General features: G+C 43.9%; 1 protein-coding gene across 1 annotated transcript in view; it reads right to left on the bottom strand.

The window, feature by feature from the left end:
- The window catches only part of LOC135217537 (serine/threonine-protein kinase atr-like), a 796,062-nt gene that overhangs the window by 59,367 nt on the left and 718,529 nt on the right, over positions 1-18,166 (bottom strand). Inside the window, 1 exon segment of the mRNA XM_064253504.1 lies at positions 8,940-9,088. Within this exon segment, the coding sequence (XP_064109574.1) occupies positions 8,940-9,088 (149 nt within the window).

Here is an 18,166-nt window from a genome sequence, read left to right as displayed (position 1 = left end):
TTTTTTTTTTTTTTTTTTTTTTTTTATATTCGGAGCCTTATCGGCCGGTATGCCCCTCGACCGCATGGCGGTACGGGTTATCTCTTTCGGTCTTCCATACCGTTAGAGATTTCCCTTTTTCTCAGTACTTTAGATATGGTTACTTATACATAGTCTCTATATCTTTATGCAGTTAGTTTTTTAGTTAGGCCTCCACGGGGCACGCTCCGACCGCACGTTTCGGACCTTAGTCTAGCTACGCCTTACATTGTTAGGAGTTTTATCAGTCACGATTGAGAGTCATATCATCTTAATTATTCTGATGTTCTCTCTTTCCTTCTCTAGTTCCTGATACCTTTAATAATATATAGGTACTAGGTTGGCTAACATACACCATGCTTCGGTATGGCGATTAGCTTCCCTGTTATAATTTATTTTACCGTTAAGTTAGGCTTTCATACCCCAATTGTCGATTGGTGATTAGCCTGCCCGCCGTTTTCTTGAACTAGAGGTTAAATTAGGCTAACATACCCCTTTCTTCGGATCGGCGATTAACCTAATTTTCTGTTTGCTTAGCTTCGTGTTCCCCGTGTTAGTCTAGCTTTAAGATATCGCTTTAATTTATTTGATTGATTATTATAAATAATCCTATTTATATCAGTGATATTGATGTTGTTCCGACGGTTCTTCCCCACCTCGTATCTTTCACCTGGCTGGGAAGACCACCGGTTTATCACGGTGAGCCACCCGGTTACGGGGTCCCCCTCCCGTCCCCCCATTCCCCCCCTCCATACATTGCCATCCACGTCGATGGTGATGACTCGTTTCTCACAGCTAGCGTCCGAGTCTGCATGAGAGGGGGTGACTCACGGGACTGGTGGGGATCTCCCCTCCCCTACTGGTACTCTCACTCGTCACGTGCCTCGGGGGTTCTCTTGGGACCTCCCCCTTCTTCTCCGTCCTTCTAACTTGGCCGCTCAGGGGGTGGAAGGGCTCCCCTACCCCTACCCCCCCAAAAAAAATTCTTCCCTACTCTTTCCCCCTCAGTTCAGTCCGGCAGGTGTCTATCCGCCGCTACCGAACATAGAGAGGGGGGGAGGGAATCACTGGGTTTCCTATCCACCTTAGGGATAGTTCACCACCCGAGCACTTACTGATATAAGGGGTTTTTATTTTGTTTTATTTTGTGTTATTTAATGTTTAGAATCTTTTGCGTTACTGCGGGGGGTTTTTTATTTCCGCCTCTCGTACTATCCCTTGCTTCGTTAGAAGTTTGACATTGCTCACTCAATATTAATTAACTCCGGGCCATACGGAGAACTCCGGGCCCTACGGAGTCTATTTTTAGTCATATGACAAGTGAGCTTAGGCGGAGGCAGAGACTTTCTTCCCCCCTCGTAATTTTTCTACGTAATATTCATACGTAGATCTCTATCCGTCGGTCCTACTCCGGCACCCACGGATAGTTTGCATATTATTCCACCGGAGGTTGTCATTGGTACTCATGTATCCTTTGACTTACAGATGTTGTGCCAGGAGATTGGGTGCAGTGCCATCCTCCAAGACCTATGCGGCCATATAGTATGCCGTTCTCATGCAGGATGTGCAGTGAAAGTGGAGGATTTTATCGTTTGGCATCATGAAGCTTGCCAAACCTGCTACTTGCTAGTAGGAGATGCCTCACTAGTAGTAAGTTTCTTAGCACTTTCTTCATTCATTCGTCACCTGGAATACTTGTTGTTATATTATACCTTTCACATATGAGACACATATTCATATAATCTCAACACAACAGACATTCCTCCCCTATCCTCTCCCTAACTCTAGACCCTTTTTTACAGGGTTCTGATGAAGAAAAGAAGAAAGCTTTGTCGACTCTCAAAGCTTGGGTAGGGGGTTTTGGCCGGAATTCTAAGGGCCGCCCCTACATTCTTACCCAGGATATGGCGGACCTAATATTCCCAGGAGCCAAGAAAGGATCAGTGGTGGACCCGATAGCGGCCGCCCCCTTTGCTGGCCGACCTTCAAGTCATGATCTCCCACTACCAGGAGGGGGATTTCCCAGAGGACGTTGCAGAAGACGTTGCGGCAATGAACCTCGACGTTGAACCCATGGCTATTGACTCCATGGGTACAGGTAAGGGTGTAGTAGGGGCAGCTCCTGTGGGTTCTCAGGGCCCTTTCCTGAATTCCCTTTCTCCATCACCTTCTACTGATCCTTCTACTTCCACTTCTTTCCGGGGCTTCACTGAAGAGCAGCGGTCTGTCCGTCCTAAGGCTACTTCAGTGATCCCCAAGGCTAAGATGACCGAGGAGAAACTTAAAAAAAGTCTCTCCCCAAGAAATCGGTCATCCTGACAGACACTATAACTCCGGCTCACCACCCGGATCAGTTAGGTCAAGGGAGGCCTCTTCCTCTGCGTCGAGGTCCCCCAAACATAGATCACGTAAGGATCGGGCTCAAGTCCCTCTTTTTGATCCCGAATCCTTTTCGGCTAACATTCTGGAGCAGGTGGGAGTGATCGTAGGGGCCTTGGTTGACAACAAGGTCGGCTCGGTGCTCTCCCAGCTCTCCAGTTCTGTTACGTCTTCCGGCCAGTCGATCCAATCGCTGGCGGAACGGCTGGCCGCTCAGGAGAATGCCATCGCCGGGATCCAAACCTCGATTGCGGCAGGTTCCCCTCTATCTGTGCCACCTTCTCCTCTTCCAATGCCAGATTCCAGCCAACTGCCGGAATTCAAGGCGGCCAACCCTTGGAGGATTGCTTCGTATGCCCCGTTTGTCAACGGAATGTTGACAATCGAAGGCATAGGAACTCGAAGGCGTGAGGATTCTTCGAGTCCACCCCAGAGACCTTCAACCACCATTCATTGGCTACGTCCGACTAACGGAAGCAGCGATGATGAGAGAGGACAAGGTTCCCAAGGAAACAGTGATCCTTCCGAGGGAACAGGCACAGCAGACTCTAATGAGAAGTCTGGAAGAATGGGGGTGTGAAAACACCCGCATCACAGCCTTTAGGAGTCCTTTCACCATTTTTACTCCGGTGGAAGGGACTCCGCTACCACTGACCCTTAAGGTAGTGGAAGCAACCTTTCAGGCCGCCGCCCTGAAAGACGAGCCCCTGCCTCAACTACGAGAGACGGAACCCACCTCTCTCTTAGTCCCAGGCTCCGAGACGTACTTCGAAGGGGCAGTTCCTACTTTCTCAGTAGGAAAACTAAAGGCGGACTGTGCCACCTCTCTCTTTAGTGAGAGACTCCCCAGGTTGTCGGACTCTCTCATCCAGATGGAGTACGACGCCCGGACTAGGCTCGCGAGATCCCTTTCCTCCATGACTATGGCGGAGATGACGGCTCTTGTATACCAACAAGAGCCGTTATTTAAAGTTTTGGCTAAAGTCTGCTGCACACCATGCAGTGTGACCTTTACGACTTCCTCATAGCAGGAGAAATTGTAGGAAGCACGTTCTGGCGGAAGCTACTATCCGCCATGAACCGAATAAACTGATTGCTTCCTCAATTTGGGGAACGGACCTCTTTCCAGCACCAGTAGTAGCAGAAGTCCTTCATGAGGCTTCTAAGGTCAACCAGTGCCTCAAAGTCAGGTGGGGACTGGTAGCAAAGCGGAGGCAGGAATCTTCTGGTCCTAACCCAAGGAACAAGAAGAAACCAAGGAAGTTCTCTCCCTTCCAGCCTTCTCAACAAACGTTGGTTCAGGCAGTCCCAGCATCACAAGGGCAACCAATCGTCGAAGGGTCACAACAATACCTTGTTCTGACCCCTCAGTCCCAGCAATCTCAACCCTCCACTTCCTTTGCTGTCTCGCCAGCCTACAATTCCAACTATGAAAGCCAGAACTTTCAGGCTTTCAATAGGTTTGCGAGAGGCAGTAGAGCAAGAGGTGCCTCTCGATTCAGAGGATCCGGCAGGGGCTGCTAACGGGGAAGAGGTTTCCGAGGAGCAAGAGGTGGCCGCCCCTCGGCAAACCAGCAGTGAGAATCCCAAGGTAGGAGGGAGGCTGTACCTCTTCCGCCAGCGGTGGGGTTCAGCCCTTGGGCTCAAAGTATAGTAACAAAGGGACTAGGTTGGAGTTGGCTAGAGGGCCCTCCTCCAACCAACAGATTCTATCAAGCACCAACAACGGAATTGGTAGAGTATACCGAAGACCTCCTTCTCAAAGGAGTAGTCTCAAGAGTCAACAATTTAAAATTTCAAGGACGCTTGTTCAGCGTGCCAAAGAAAGACTCGGTAAACCGAAGAATCATCTTAGACTTGTCCCATCTGAACTTATTCATTCATTGCGACAAGTTCAGGATGCTGACCGTTTCGCAGGTACGGACCTTACTTCCCCGTGGGCCGTCACAACCTCTATAGATCTTACAGATGCCTACTATCATGTTCCCATAGCCAGACACTTCCGTCCATTCCTAGGCTTCAAACTAGGCAACAGATCCTACTCCTTCAAGGTAATGCCATTCGGGTCTCAACATAGCCCCCAGGATCTTCACCAAATTGGCGGAAGCAGTAGTGCAAGAGCTAAGGAAACAGGGAATAATGTTAGTGGCTTATCTGGACGATTGGCTTATTTGGGCAAGGAACCCCAAAGAATGCAAAGAAGCAACGGTCAGAGTGATCAAATTCCTGGAACATTTAGGTTTTCAAATAAACAAAACCAAGTCCAGACTAACACCGGAATCTCGATTCCAGTGGTTAGGCCTTCAGTGGGACTTACAATCGCACACACTATCAATTCCGTCGTTGAAAAGGAAAGAAATTGCAAGAGCTACAAAACAATTTATCAAACGACAACAAACATCCAGGAGGTGCCAGGAGAGGATCCTGGGCTCACTCCAGTTTGCATCAGTCACAGACGTTCTGCTCAGAGCCAAACTCAAAGATATAAACAGAGTATGGCGCTCAAGAGCGAATTGCAGATCACGGGACAAACTAGCCTTTATCCCAGCAATCTTACGGAAAACGTCTCCGCCCCTGGACGGAGACAAAGAACCTTTCAAAAGCAATTCCTCTACAGTTTCCCCCTCCATCATTAGTGATCCACACAGACGCCTCACTAACAGGGTGGGGAGGATACTCCCAGTACGAAAAAGTTCAAGGAACTTGGTCGTTAACATTCCGCCAGCTACATATCAATGTACTGGAGGCCATGGCAGTATTCCTCACACTGAAACGACTCCGTCCGCCCAAGAACTCTCATTTCAAATTAGTTCTGGACAGTGCAGTAGTAGTACACTGCATCAACAGGGGCGGATCCAAGTCAAGCCACTTGAACCATGTCATGATAGCCAAGTCTTTTTTCTCTGGCATGCAAAAACAAATGGCACCTGTCAGCCACTCACCTGGCAGGAGTCAAGAACGTAGTAGCAGACGCTCTATCACGCTCCGCTCCGTTGGAATCGGAGTGGACACTGGACAGGAGTTCATTCAATTGGATCAGTCTACAAGTCCCCGGACTCCAAGTAGACCTCTTCGCCACGGAGTCAAACCACAAACTCCCTTGTTACGTGGCACCCAACCTCGATCCTCTAGCATACGCTACGGATGCAATGATCCTCGATTGGAACGAATGGAAGAATATTTACCTCTTCCCTCCGGTGAACCTTCTCATGAAAGTTTTAGACAAACTCAGGACATTCAAAGGCCAAGTAGCTCTAGTAGCTCCCAACTGGCCCAAGAGCAATTGGTTCCCTCTACTCCTAGAGTTGAGACTCCGACCACTACGGATTCCCAACCCCAAACTAACCCAGTTAGTGCAAACTCAGACTGTGTCCGCTTCCTCAAGAATTCAGAAAACCCTAACTTTATGGATTTTCTGAAATTCGCAGCCATGAGGAATGCAGAAATTGATCCCCAGAATATCTCATTCTTGGAATCAGATAAAAAGAGAATCTACTCTCCGACAATATGATTCATCTGTCAAGAAACTAGCAGAGTTCCTTAAGTTGTCAAATTCTCAAGTCATGACAACGAACCTAGCCATAACTTTCTTCAGATCATTGTTTGAGAAAGGCTTAGCAGCAAGCACTATCACTACGACCAAATCAGCTCTTAAAAGATCTTCCAATTTGGTTTTAGCATAGACCTTACGGATTCGTACTTTACGTCCATACCAAAAGCTTGTGCTAGATTAAGACCATCAACGAGACCTAAATCAGTCTCTTGGTTCTTAAATGATGTCCTCAAACTGGCCTCGGACATTAACAATGACTCTTGCAATTATATATCCCTCCTGAGGAAAACCCTATTCTTATTAAGTTTAGCCTCCGGAGCTAGAAATATCAGAACTGTCAGCTTTATCAAGGGAACCAGGCCACATTGAGTTCCTCCCCTCAGGGGAAGTCCTCTTATCCCCAGATCGCCATTTTCTAGCCAAAAATGAAGACCCACAGGACAGATGGTCCTCGTGGAAAATCCTACCACTACCTCAAGACATTTCCCTTTGTCCTGTCAACTCATTAAGAGCCTACCTAAGCAGAACAACTCTGAAATCTTCAGGCCCATTGTTCATTAGGAAGGGAGGTGGTACTTTATCCCTAAAAGGGATCAGGCAACAAATTTTATACTTCATTAAACAGGCCAATCCAGAGTCCTTTCCTCGGGCCCACGATGTTAGGGCGGTGGCCACATCTATTAATTATTTCCAACACATGAATTTTGACGATCTTAAGAAGTATACAGGCTGGAAATCTCCGACAGTTTTCAAACGGCACTACCTAAAACCCTTAGAAGCCCTCAAATTTCCAGCAGTGGCAGCTGGAAACACAGTTTCTCCTGATTCTTAATTTTTACTATAACTTCTTGTAGCCTTCCCTTCTACCTGCCCCATTGCACCCTTACTTAGTTTAGTCGCCTCCATGTATTGGGTTACCTTGAGTTTGCTTTTGTTCATCATTCTAATCGGATTCAGTTCCATTCTTTTGTATATATCAACTTATATCTTGTCTTTGCCTAACCTGTATTGTTATTGTTTGTTGTTAGGCTAACTAATTTTAAGTGATAACCCGTGTTTTAGGGCTTATACTTCCCTTAGGGTAAGACTGTAATTTTAGTTGATTATTATACTATTAACCTTACAAGTGTTTAACTTTACCTTCTTAATTTATCTGTACTGTTCCTCAAGCTTGGTGTTTGGCATTCTCTGGTACTATTTCACAGGCCGACACAGGTCAAGCCCAGAAAAGGGATTTTGACGAAGGAAAAATCTATTTCTGGGCAACGACCTGTGTCGCCCTGTGAAACCCCACCCTGTAGTTAGATTATCCTCACCCAGCTTACCCCAAGCTTGGAGGCTATCTATGAGATTTACATTTTCATAATAGTGAGTTTTGGCAAGCAAATTAAAATCTTATGTATATATACAGGAAGTCCCCAGTTATCAGCAGACTCTCGCCAATCAGGTTTTATGGGGCTTGTCTAGTGCTGAAAATTGGCGATTTTCAGTACCAGAATGGTCCAATTTCCAGTTATTGGTGCCGATAATAGAGTTATGCCGCCAATGCATACCTAACATAGGCGTCGTTAACCGGTTATCAGCGCCAAAATCCGGCTCTTGCCGCCATAAGCACCGTAAGTCACCGATTTTCAGTTATCGACGATTTTCACTTATCATCAAGCCATCGGAATGGAATCCCCACCAATAACTGGGGACTGCCTTTACCAAGATTACATAAAATTTGGCACAAAAACTCCAATAAATAATACTTCAATTATGTACAGCTATGCTTAAATCTGAAGGTTCTGGGAACCAATGCTTTGGAGTATTGGCCCAAATATGGATTCTGCTCAAAGAGGGAAGAAAACATGCACTGCTGGAGTTCTGCCTGAAAGATGTAGTCTCCTCCCTCCATACCCCTACTGAAACCTGTGACCCATAGAGACAGCTTAAAGTGAGCACTTTCATCATTTAATCTTACTGCCTGGAGCATGTTGTATATTTCATACATGTCCAGCAACCAACCAAATTCTCCTTCATTCCATCAAGGGCTGTATTCATGGCAGTTGGTGAGCCATACCCACGGGCGAAAAGGGGCTTGAGCAATTTTCTGCTGTGGTTCCTGCATAATGCACCCCTGTAGTGATAAAAAGTGTTCATAAAAACTACTTAATGCTAACTAGTACCTGTAATCACTGTACAGGCAACAGACATCATAAAGCAGGTTGATTTGGTCACATGTACCCATAGTACATATACCGTTAGGCATCAGAATCAATGGGTTATATCCATCAGACAGTAGTATACAGGTAGTCCTTGGTTAACACCAGTTATCAGTTGAGTGCCTGTAACCAAAAATCACCAAGTAAATGGCATTTACAATGATTAAAGCGCCTTTGATGTGCTTAACAGCTCTGTTGTTTCTTTTTTTCTTAAACTGGCCAACCTTAAGTGCCCAGTCTGGGGTGCTACATATGTTTTTTTTTTTTTTAGCCCAGCTCTAAGGCTTAATAACCAAGAATGTCTCTAATCGCCGACAACTGTTTCATCGGGTAAGAGAATTGTTTCACCAATTAAACAATTGTCCAAAAGGTAATGCACACTGCTTCAAGTTATGATGATTGCCCAGTTACCGCAGATTGTTAAGGACTTTTTAAAGCATTGTTTCATACTAACAACAATTGACAAAGCTTGTACACCAAATTTTCAAAGTTTTGCTGATTGTTCTAATAAAATATTGGATTGTCTCTGACTTTTATGCAGAATGGACAGTTTGAATCGCAAAAAGGTGCATTGCTGTGGCGATCCTTAAGAGGCACCACCACAGTTCATTATATTATGCCCTTTTTTAAGGCTGGTTTTACACTTGCGAGTCCAACAACATGTAATATGTGGAATAAACATATGGTTAAAAAGGGATTTACCTTAGGGGTCTTAAAAGGTCAATTTCTGCAGTCCACCATCTTCTAACACTTAAAAGTACATCTAATCTCCCCTTCAGTCTTACCTGAGTATCCCTGCTATTATCTCCCTTGTAGCTATCAACAGAAGAAAAAAACCTTGCAATTCCACGGTGAAGGGTAGTAACTGCTTGATGTTGTTCCCCTTTTATCCAGTGCCATTTAGCTTTCTCCATAAATACATTTTGACCGCATCCTAAAAATGTATAGTAATTAAATTAGTACATATTTATCAAAAGACTGTAATGATGCTTACCAACTTCCAAACTATCAAACCCCAACAAATGTGTTCTATATACAAAATGGACCTAAGTAGTGCTTGAAAAAATAAAATTAGTACAAACTAATTGAACAGGGCAGTTTTACAATTATCTAAAGCAAAAACTTTCCTTACAAAATTACATTAATCTAAAAAAATCAGGTTTTGACCTTCTGATTGCAACTGATGACTAATTGACAGATGGTTTGGCGGTGAAAATCAGTAAACTGGTAGATTATAAAACCTGCTTTCTTAAAGCTCACATGGGCTGGGACAAGTGAGTGATTGTTTAAGGTTTTGCTGACTGATTCTCAAGTGATGACTTAGAATGTTCATAGCAAGCCCATCAAACATCCTGTGGACAAATTGCAATCAATGTTCCCAAACTCACCATATCTGAAGTCTAACAGACAAAGAAAATAACTGACAGTGAATGTTTACATGTGTAACAGTAGACCAACAGTTAGAAGTAACATTATACTACTGAGTTCATTCTGTCGTATAAGACACCTATTCACTTTAGTTACATCTCTCCCCTGGCCTTGCTTTGCCTTTACTTTCTAGATTCCATGATTCCAGATTAATTTAATTTCTCTTCAGCATTTACTAATTAATTTACACTTAATTCTATCCATTTTTCTATTTATAAGTAATCAATAGGCTTTGTTACAGGCAACTGTCCTGCCAGTTTCCTGTAAGTTTTTTTTCTGCTCTATTCTTAAATCAGATCTTTTCCTCTTCCTATCAGTAGAGGCACGTAACTTACAAAGTACTAATATTTTACCATTCGCTTACTTTTGCTTTTATAAAAGCAACTTACCAAGTAATTACTTAACTAACAATTAACCTCGCACGGCATCCGAAATTAAAAAAATTTGCGTGCAAGTGACTGTTGCAATGTCTAATTCTAGTACTTCCAGTCTTCACTATTGTAGTGAAGGCTGCAAAACTAGACTGACTAAGATGTGTTATGATCCACACACGAGGTGCATTAAGTGCAGGGGTCAGGTGTGTACGAGAGAGCTTACCTGTGATGAGTGTAAGGAGTGGGATGATAGTAGGTGGAAGCTTTTGGAGTCTCACCTTAATAGGTTGGAAGAGAACAGGATCAGGAAGGCAGCCGTTGTCTCTTAGTAGGGATTCTTCCCCTAGGCCTAAGGCAGATTCCGGTCTGGCTCTTCCTCCTACTCCTTGTAACAATCTTTCACCTATCCGCAGCCCTCCTTCTCTCCCTCATCCCACTCCAGTGCTCAGCTCCCATGCTTCCGAACCCAATACCATCACCAGTCTAGAGTCTAGGATTAACATCAAATTTGATAAGTTTAATCTAGTTTTAAGTTCTGTTGCGGAGTTGGGGGGGTCTCTTAGAGTCCTCATGGACCAAGTAGAAAAGTGAGCAGTGATGAAGTGCAAAGTGAAGTGTCGGTGGAGGAGGTGGTTGCTAATCCTATCACCTCTCTTAGATGAACGTCACTTTCCCACTCCCCTACACTTGGGAGAAGATACCGGAGGTCCAAGGGAGGCTGATGAGGTTTGCCCACGGGCTACCGGCCCCTCTGTCAGTCCTGTTGTAAAGTCCCAGTCAGTGATATTCACCTGTACTGCCATCTCCCAAGGATTCCAATCATAAGAAGCTCCATGATAGATGCCACCTGAAGAGCCAGCTAGCAGAGAACATCAGGGAGTTCCCTAAACAGACAACGACCTTTCACCTGTTTCTTCAGAGGACGAGGACGATGAGAGTCAAGACCTTACTTCATTTCCTTTTGGAGAGCTATCCGGGGTTCTTCACTTCTCCTACTCCAGCATCCTGCCTCCTTGTTCCTGATGTCAAAGAGTCAGCGGAAACTCGCTCTCCTCCCCTAGATGGTCCTTTCCACCTCCTCCAGGAAGACTCTTAATGTGGTCGTTCAAGGAGTAGCTCTTGATGAAGAGGGATTTCTTGATTGGAGCCTTGTCGTCCCTTAATGAAACTGCACAGGAAATATTGGCGAAGAAGGAACTACTGTAGTGTTCCTCTCAGAATGAGATTTTTGAAGGCAAGAGGCTTACAGACGAGATACATCACCCATTGGAACACGTGTGTCGGACAGTCATAGATGTGGTCCAACGGCGACGAAGAAGAGAAGATGGCCCCTCGTTTCTTAGGGAGAGGATCAGTGAGGAAGTCTTCAATCCTCCGATTTACAGCAAGGGAATGAAGAGGAAGAGAAGACGAAGAGGATGAAGAACACAAAGAAGGAGAGCTACACCGCCTCCTCTCAAGAACACAGCCATAGCTCTCTCAAAAGACCAAGTCGACTGTGTCAAAACATTACTTGAATGAAAGAGTTCGTGTTAGGAGCTGCAACAGATGATGTCATAGCATAACCCCACTGTGACATCACGGAAGCAGACAAACTCTGTTCATAACCTGTTAGTACTGCTGTACACGCAGTCTCCAGTTATCGGTGGGGGTTCCATTCCAATGGCTTTATGGTAAGCAAAAATCGCCAATGGCCAATAATCTGCAATTTTCTGTGCTTACTGGTGCCGATAACAAGATTTTGGCACTAATAACCGGTTTAAAGACACCTCTGCTATGCTCATTTTGGCACCGAAAATCAGCAATTTAGGCAATCGCCATAAAAGCAGATCACTAATAACCAAGGCTGCCGATAACCAGGTACTGCCTGTAGTCTGAACGGGAGGTGACCCAAGTTGATGCGTTGTAGGTACCAATGACATCGTGCTAGAGTGGAGGCCGGGAGGGCTAGGAACTGTCATGGATACCAACAATGGGATTTAAGGAGATATGGAACTACCGGAACATTAGCCCCCCAAGAAAAACAGGGCAGCAGGAGGCAATGGAAGAATAGGAAGGGGACAAGCCTTCAAAGGAAGAAGTAACTGGAGGAGGTCATGACAAGAGAGACACAGAACAATGAGGAGATTGAGAAACATCCATCGAAGGAGGAGAAAACCCTTTCCAAGATGGCACCTCCAATTTCTTCTTGTGCTGCTGCTTCTTGGCAAATCTCCTCCACTGCTCAGGAAACCAAGAATGACATCCAAGGGTTAGTCAAGCATTCAACCTGCACCTACTTCAAGTTAAATAGGGATCAGTTTCAAAGGGATCAAGGAAACATGAACATGGATAGATGCCTACATCAGGACATTTCCTCTGAGGCTTACAAGAACTTTTTGCTGAGTTTTTACAATTGCATCATAAAAACCAAAACACACACAAAAAAACACACCAAATATCCCTGTACACAAAAACACAACCAAGAAAACATGGGCAAAGGGGAAAATCCAGCTTTACGGAGGAGATCGAAAGAGATGTCCTTTCTTCTTGATGCAAACTAATTTGTCACAGGGTTGAGATTGGGTTGCTGGCCGCTTCCTCCCTCATCTCCGTGACATATGCCAGATGCCATCAATTCCTTGCATAAACAATTCTTATTGTTTTTTACTGGCTTCCAGCTGGCGCCAGAAGATTTATCGCAATGTTAAGACCCAGGTTTGTTCCAAATATGAACAAATGGGAAAATAGGGCAGATAATTGCTTTTGTATGAAGTTTTCAGTTTAAAGTGTGTAGGCCATTGTTTATATGCCTACTATTTAGTGTCTATGACTGCAAATGAAACAACAAGTAGCCTACCAAACTAATTGTCGCGTATAAGAGAAAAATGATATTGTTAAGATACAATAAAGTTTTATACATACTTACCTGGCAGATATATACTTAGCTATAGACTCCGTCGTCCCGACAGAATTCAAAACTCCCGGCACACGCTGCAGGTAGGTCAGGTGATCTACCATTCCCGCCGCTGGGTGGCGGTATCCGGAACCATTCCCATTTTCGGACAGATTTTCTCTTCTACCTGTCTCCTGAGGGGAGGCTGGGTGGGCCATTAATCGTATATATCTGCTAGGTAAGTATGTATAAAACTTTATTGTATCTTAACAATATCATTTTTATACATGCAACTTACCCGGCAGATATATACTTAGCTGATTGGCACCCTTGGTGGAGGGTAAGAGACAGCAAAATACACACAAAAATTAAAAATAATAATGGGAAACAACAATTGTTGTAGGATATCAATCCTTGGTTCTCACCTGTTTGGGCAGAAGACTGATGATTACTGTCATTAAGCCTGCATGCCTCAAGAGCTTCAGCGAGGTAGAGACCTATAAACCGAATAGCCCTTCTGGATCATGTCAATGGGGGCTAGCCCGCTTATGCGACAGAGCCTATCTGGATCGTGCCAATGGGGGCCTACCCACTTACATGACAGAGCCTGACCTGTATCGTATCAATGGGGGCTAGCCCTCTTACATGACAGAGCTTTAGGTTTTACACAATACACAACGAGGAAACCACAAGTTAATCCCGACCACCTGACCCTCCTAACCATGTTAGATCTCGGAATTGAAAGGGGTTACTTCCTATACCCTCTTCCAATCGACCATAAAAACCAAACACCATAACACTAAAAAGACATAAACTAAACTAATTAGGATTAACCTCAGCTCCTCCTCCTAGCACTGAATCCGCGGAAACGTAAGCTCCTAGTGAGAAGCAGTTCTCATAAGTAACTCTAACATCTCTTAAGTAGTGAGAAGCGATTACCGAGTTACACTTCCAATACGTGGACTCTATTAGCGCTTGAAGAGACCACGTCTTGTGAAACGCCATTGAGGTTGCTATGGCTCAACCTTCATGTGCCTTCACTCTGAGGAGCTTAAACTGTCCGTCACCACAAGAAAGGTGCGCTTCCTTTATCACGTCTTTAATAAAAAACGTCACGAGCGTTTTCGAAATAGATCTTGTCGGATCCTTGACCGAGCACCAAAGACTTTCTTCCGTACCTCCTAATAGAGACTTCCTTTGCAAATAAAATTTAAGGGCTCTTACCGGACATAAAGTCCTCTCTTGTTCTTCCCCCGTAAGAGAAGAAAGCCCTTTCACTTTGAAGCTTCTTGGCCATGGTTTTGATGGATTCTCGTTTTTTGCAAAGAAGAGAGGCTTAAAAGAGCAAATTGCAGCCTCCTTCTTAAAACCCACTCTGCCTTCTACACTTGAAGTTCACTTACCCTTTTTGCCGTTGCTAGGGCGAAAAGGAACAGAGACTTTCTTGTCAAATCTCTAAAGGAGGCCTTATTAGCAGGTACGAACTTATCTGACATAAGAAAATGAAGGACTACATCCAAATTCCAACTGGGATTCCTGGTGTTCTGGCTTTTTGAGGTCTCGAAAGACCTAATAAGATCCTGTAGGTCCTTATTGTCTGACACATCCAGCCTCCTATGCCTGAAAACAGAGGCCAGCATGCTTCTGTACCCCTTGATTGTTGAGACAGCTAGGTTACACTTTCTTCTAAGGTAAAGAAGAAAATTAGCAATGTCAGTTACAGAGGTACTGGAAGAGGATACGTTGTGTGACTTGCACCATCTTCTAAACACCTCCCACTTCGACTGGTACACTCGTAATGTGGATGGTCTCCTGGCTCTTGCGATTGCTTTCGAAGCTTTGCGAGAAAACCCCTCGCTAACAAGTCCTTCGATAGTCTGAAGGCAGTCAGACTTAGAGCGGGGAGGTTTTTGTGATACCTGTCGAAGTGGGGCTGTTTGAGAAGATCGCTCCTTAGTGGGAGCGATCTGGGAAGATCCACCATCCACTCCAGCAACTCTGTAACCCAGTCTAGGGCTGGCAAAAAGGGAGCGATCAAAGTCAGCTTCGCTCCTTCTGAGGAAGCAAACTTCCTTATTACTTCCCCTACTAGTTTGAAGGGGGGAAAAACGTATCCATCTATGCCCTTCCAATCCATCAGGAGGCCGTCTATTGCTATCGCTCTTGGATCCGCGATCGGGGAGCAATAATTCTCTAACCTTTTGTTCCAGTTGGTTGCGAACAAGTCTATGTTCGGCCTTCCCCACAACCCCCATAACTGTTCGCACACTTGAGGGTTGAGGGTCCATTCGGTGGGGAGGACTTGGTTTTTTCTGCTTAGCAGATCCGCCCGAACGTTTCTCTCTCCCTGAATAAACCTGGTGAGGAGAGAGATTTCTTTCTCCTGAGCCCAAAGCAGCAACTCCCTCGCTGTCTCGTAAAGGGAGAATGAATGGGTTCCCCCTTGTTTTCTGATATACGCTAAGGCTGTCGTGTTGTCCGAATTGACCTGAATGATCGACCCCGAGATCTGCTTTTGAAAGTGGATGAGTGCTAAGTGAATGGCTTTCAACTCCTTTTGGTTTATGTGCCAGGACACCTGCGCTCCTTCCCAGGTGCCTGACACTTCTTCCGAGCCCAACGTTGCTCCCCATCCTGAATCCGACGCGTCTGCAAACAACGCTCGGAGAGGGCTCTGTATGTGTAAAGATACTCCTTGGCTGAGTTTCTTCGGGTCCAGCCACCACCGTAGATCTTGCTTGATCTTGTCCGTGATTACAAACGAGTCTTCTAGGTCCTGGGAACTCTGATCCCAGTTCTCCTTCAGATAATACTGAAGGGGTCTTAGGTGCAGTCTTCCTAAGGAAACGAACTGCTCCAACGAGGAGATGGTTCCCAGCAAGCTCATCCATTCCCTCGCGGAGCAATGTTCTTTCCCTAGAAAAACTGAAACCTTCGAAAGGCAGCGTTCTATCCTCTCTATTGACCCTTAAACGCCGACTGGACGTATTTACGTCAACATTTTTTGTCTCTCGGGTGCCGACTGGACGTATTTTACGTCGACATACAAAAGTTTTTAAAAAAATTCGCGGAAAAATACTTTTAGGCCTACCAGCCGAAAACTCTTGAATCATGCGCCTTGGGGGATGCTGGGAGTTCACGGATCAAGGTGTTCTTTTGTTTACAATCGTTAAGCAGGCGCGCAAGCGCGAATTTCTTTCTTGCCGCACTAAAAAGTATCTGTGACACATCTCGGAAATTATTTCGTCACTTTGACATAATTTTTGTACCATTTTACATTAGCCGTTACATGGAGTATTATATATGAAAATGTGCGCATTTTTATGAAGAATACAACAAAAAAATACTCATGATTGTAGCTTTTATCAGTTTTGAGATATTTTCATATACATAACGATAAGTGCCAAAATTTCAACCTTCGGTCAACTTTGACTCTATTGAAATGGTCGAAAAACGCAATTGTAAGCTAAAACTCTTATATTCTAGTAATATTCAAGCATTTACCTTCAGTTTGCAACAAATTGGAAGTTTCTAGCACAATATTTCGATTTATGGTGAATTTATGAAAAAAATAACATTTTCTTTACGTCCCACGCGGTAACTCTTCCGAAAAAATCATACGTGCGATTGTGGTAATGTTTGCACCATTTTAAATTAGCCGTTACATAAAGTTTTATATATAAAAATGTGTGCAATTTCATGTAGAATACAAAAAAAATAATTGAAGGTTGTGCTTCTTTTCATTTTTGAAATATTTCCATATAAATCACGATAAATAGAAAAAAACCATGTTCGGTCAACTTTGACTCTACCGTAATGGTCGAAAAACGCAATTGTAAGTTAAAACTCTTACAGTCTAGTAATATTCAGTCATTTATCTTCATCTTGAAACAAATTTGAAGTCTCTAGCACAATATTTAGATTTATGGTGAATTTAAAAAAAAATCTTTCCTTCCCTCAGCACGCGGACTCTCCACCACAAATCTCCGAAATGCGTACGTTCCATTCTCGGAATATTTGCTCCGTTTCATATTAGGCATTTCATAGAGTTTTATATATGAAAATGTGCGCAATGTTATGTAGAATAAAACGAAAAATATTTTAAGGTTGTAGCTTTTCTTATTTCCAAAATAATTGCATATAAAAATATATATATATAAAAAATTCGACATTCGGTCAAATTTACCTAGTCAGATATGGTCAAAAACTGCATTTGTAAGCTAATATTCTTACAGTATAGTAATATTCAATCATTTGTCTTCATTATGAAAGAAATTGGAAGTCTCTAGGACAATATTTAGATTTATGGTGAATTTTTGAAAAAAATATTTGTTTACGTCTGTGCGTTACGAATTCATGCATTATTTTGTGATAATATTTTCTCTGTGTTGCTTTTATCGTTTTACGATGTGTTATATACCAAAATGATCGCAATTTAGTGTACATTACAACGAAAAAAGAAGTAACTCGTTACCTTTAACCGTTTCGCGCACAGCGCGATTTGAATACAATTATATATGAAATTTCGTTTTTGCGCTATCATATATCGCATTATTTATATATGATAATGATAATTTTTTTTCATTTCTGATGGTTGCATACTAAACTTCAGCCAATGAAAAAAAAAGGAGCCAAAAATGAACTCTTAATCTTGAAAACTAAGCACGCTATGATTTTTGAAAAAAATATTTTTTTCCGCTTCCGCGCTCACTCTGGCACACGGGAGACATTTTTTTTTTTTTACCGCTTCGGCGTTTAAGGGTTGATGGAGACGCTAGAAAACCCCGAGAATCCAGCTGGGATTTCTCGAGGTTGACTAGGAGTCCCAGCGACTGTGTCATTCTTAGTGTTACCAAAAGGTCCTCCAGACACTGATCCTTTGACTTTGCTCTTATTAGCCAGTCGTCCAAGTACATCGAGATCCTGATTCCTTTCAAATGCAGCCAATGTGCCACATTCCTTAGGATCCCCGTGAAGACTTGAGGGGCCGTCGACAGTCCAAAACAAAGCGCTCGAAATTGGAAGACTCTTCCCAGTGACATGAATCTGAGATATTTCCTTGATGCTGGGTGAATTGACACATGGAAATATGCAACTTGAAGGTCCAGAGATACCATCCAGTCCCCTGGACGAAGAGCAGAAAGCACAGAGGAAGAAGTCTCCATCGAGAACTTCTTCTTGATCACAAAGAAGTTCAGCGCATTTACGTCTAAAACCGGCCTCCGCCCGCCCGAGGCTTTGGGTACCAGGAACAGACGGTTGTAGAAACCTGGTGAATGGAGATCTTGAACCGGTTCTATTGCCCTCTTCTGCAGCATAAGGTCCACTGCTTGCA

This window comes from Macrobrachium nipponense, chromosome 7 (assembly GCF_015104395.2).
Source record: "Macrobrachium nipponense isolate FS-2020 chromosome 7, ASM1510439v2, whole genome shotgun sequence".
NCBI classification, from domain to species: domain Eukaryota; kingdom Metazoa; phylum Arthropoda; class Malacostraca; order Decapoda; family Palaemonidae; genus Macrobrachium; species Macrobrachium nipponense.
The sequence above is the reverse complement of the archived record's forward strand: the minus strand, read 5'-3'. Positions and strand labels throughout refer to the sequence as shown.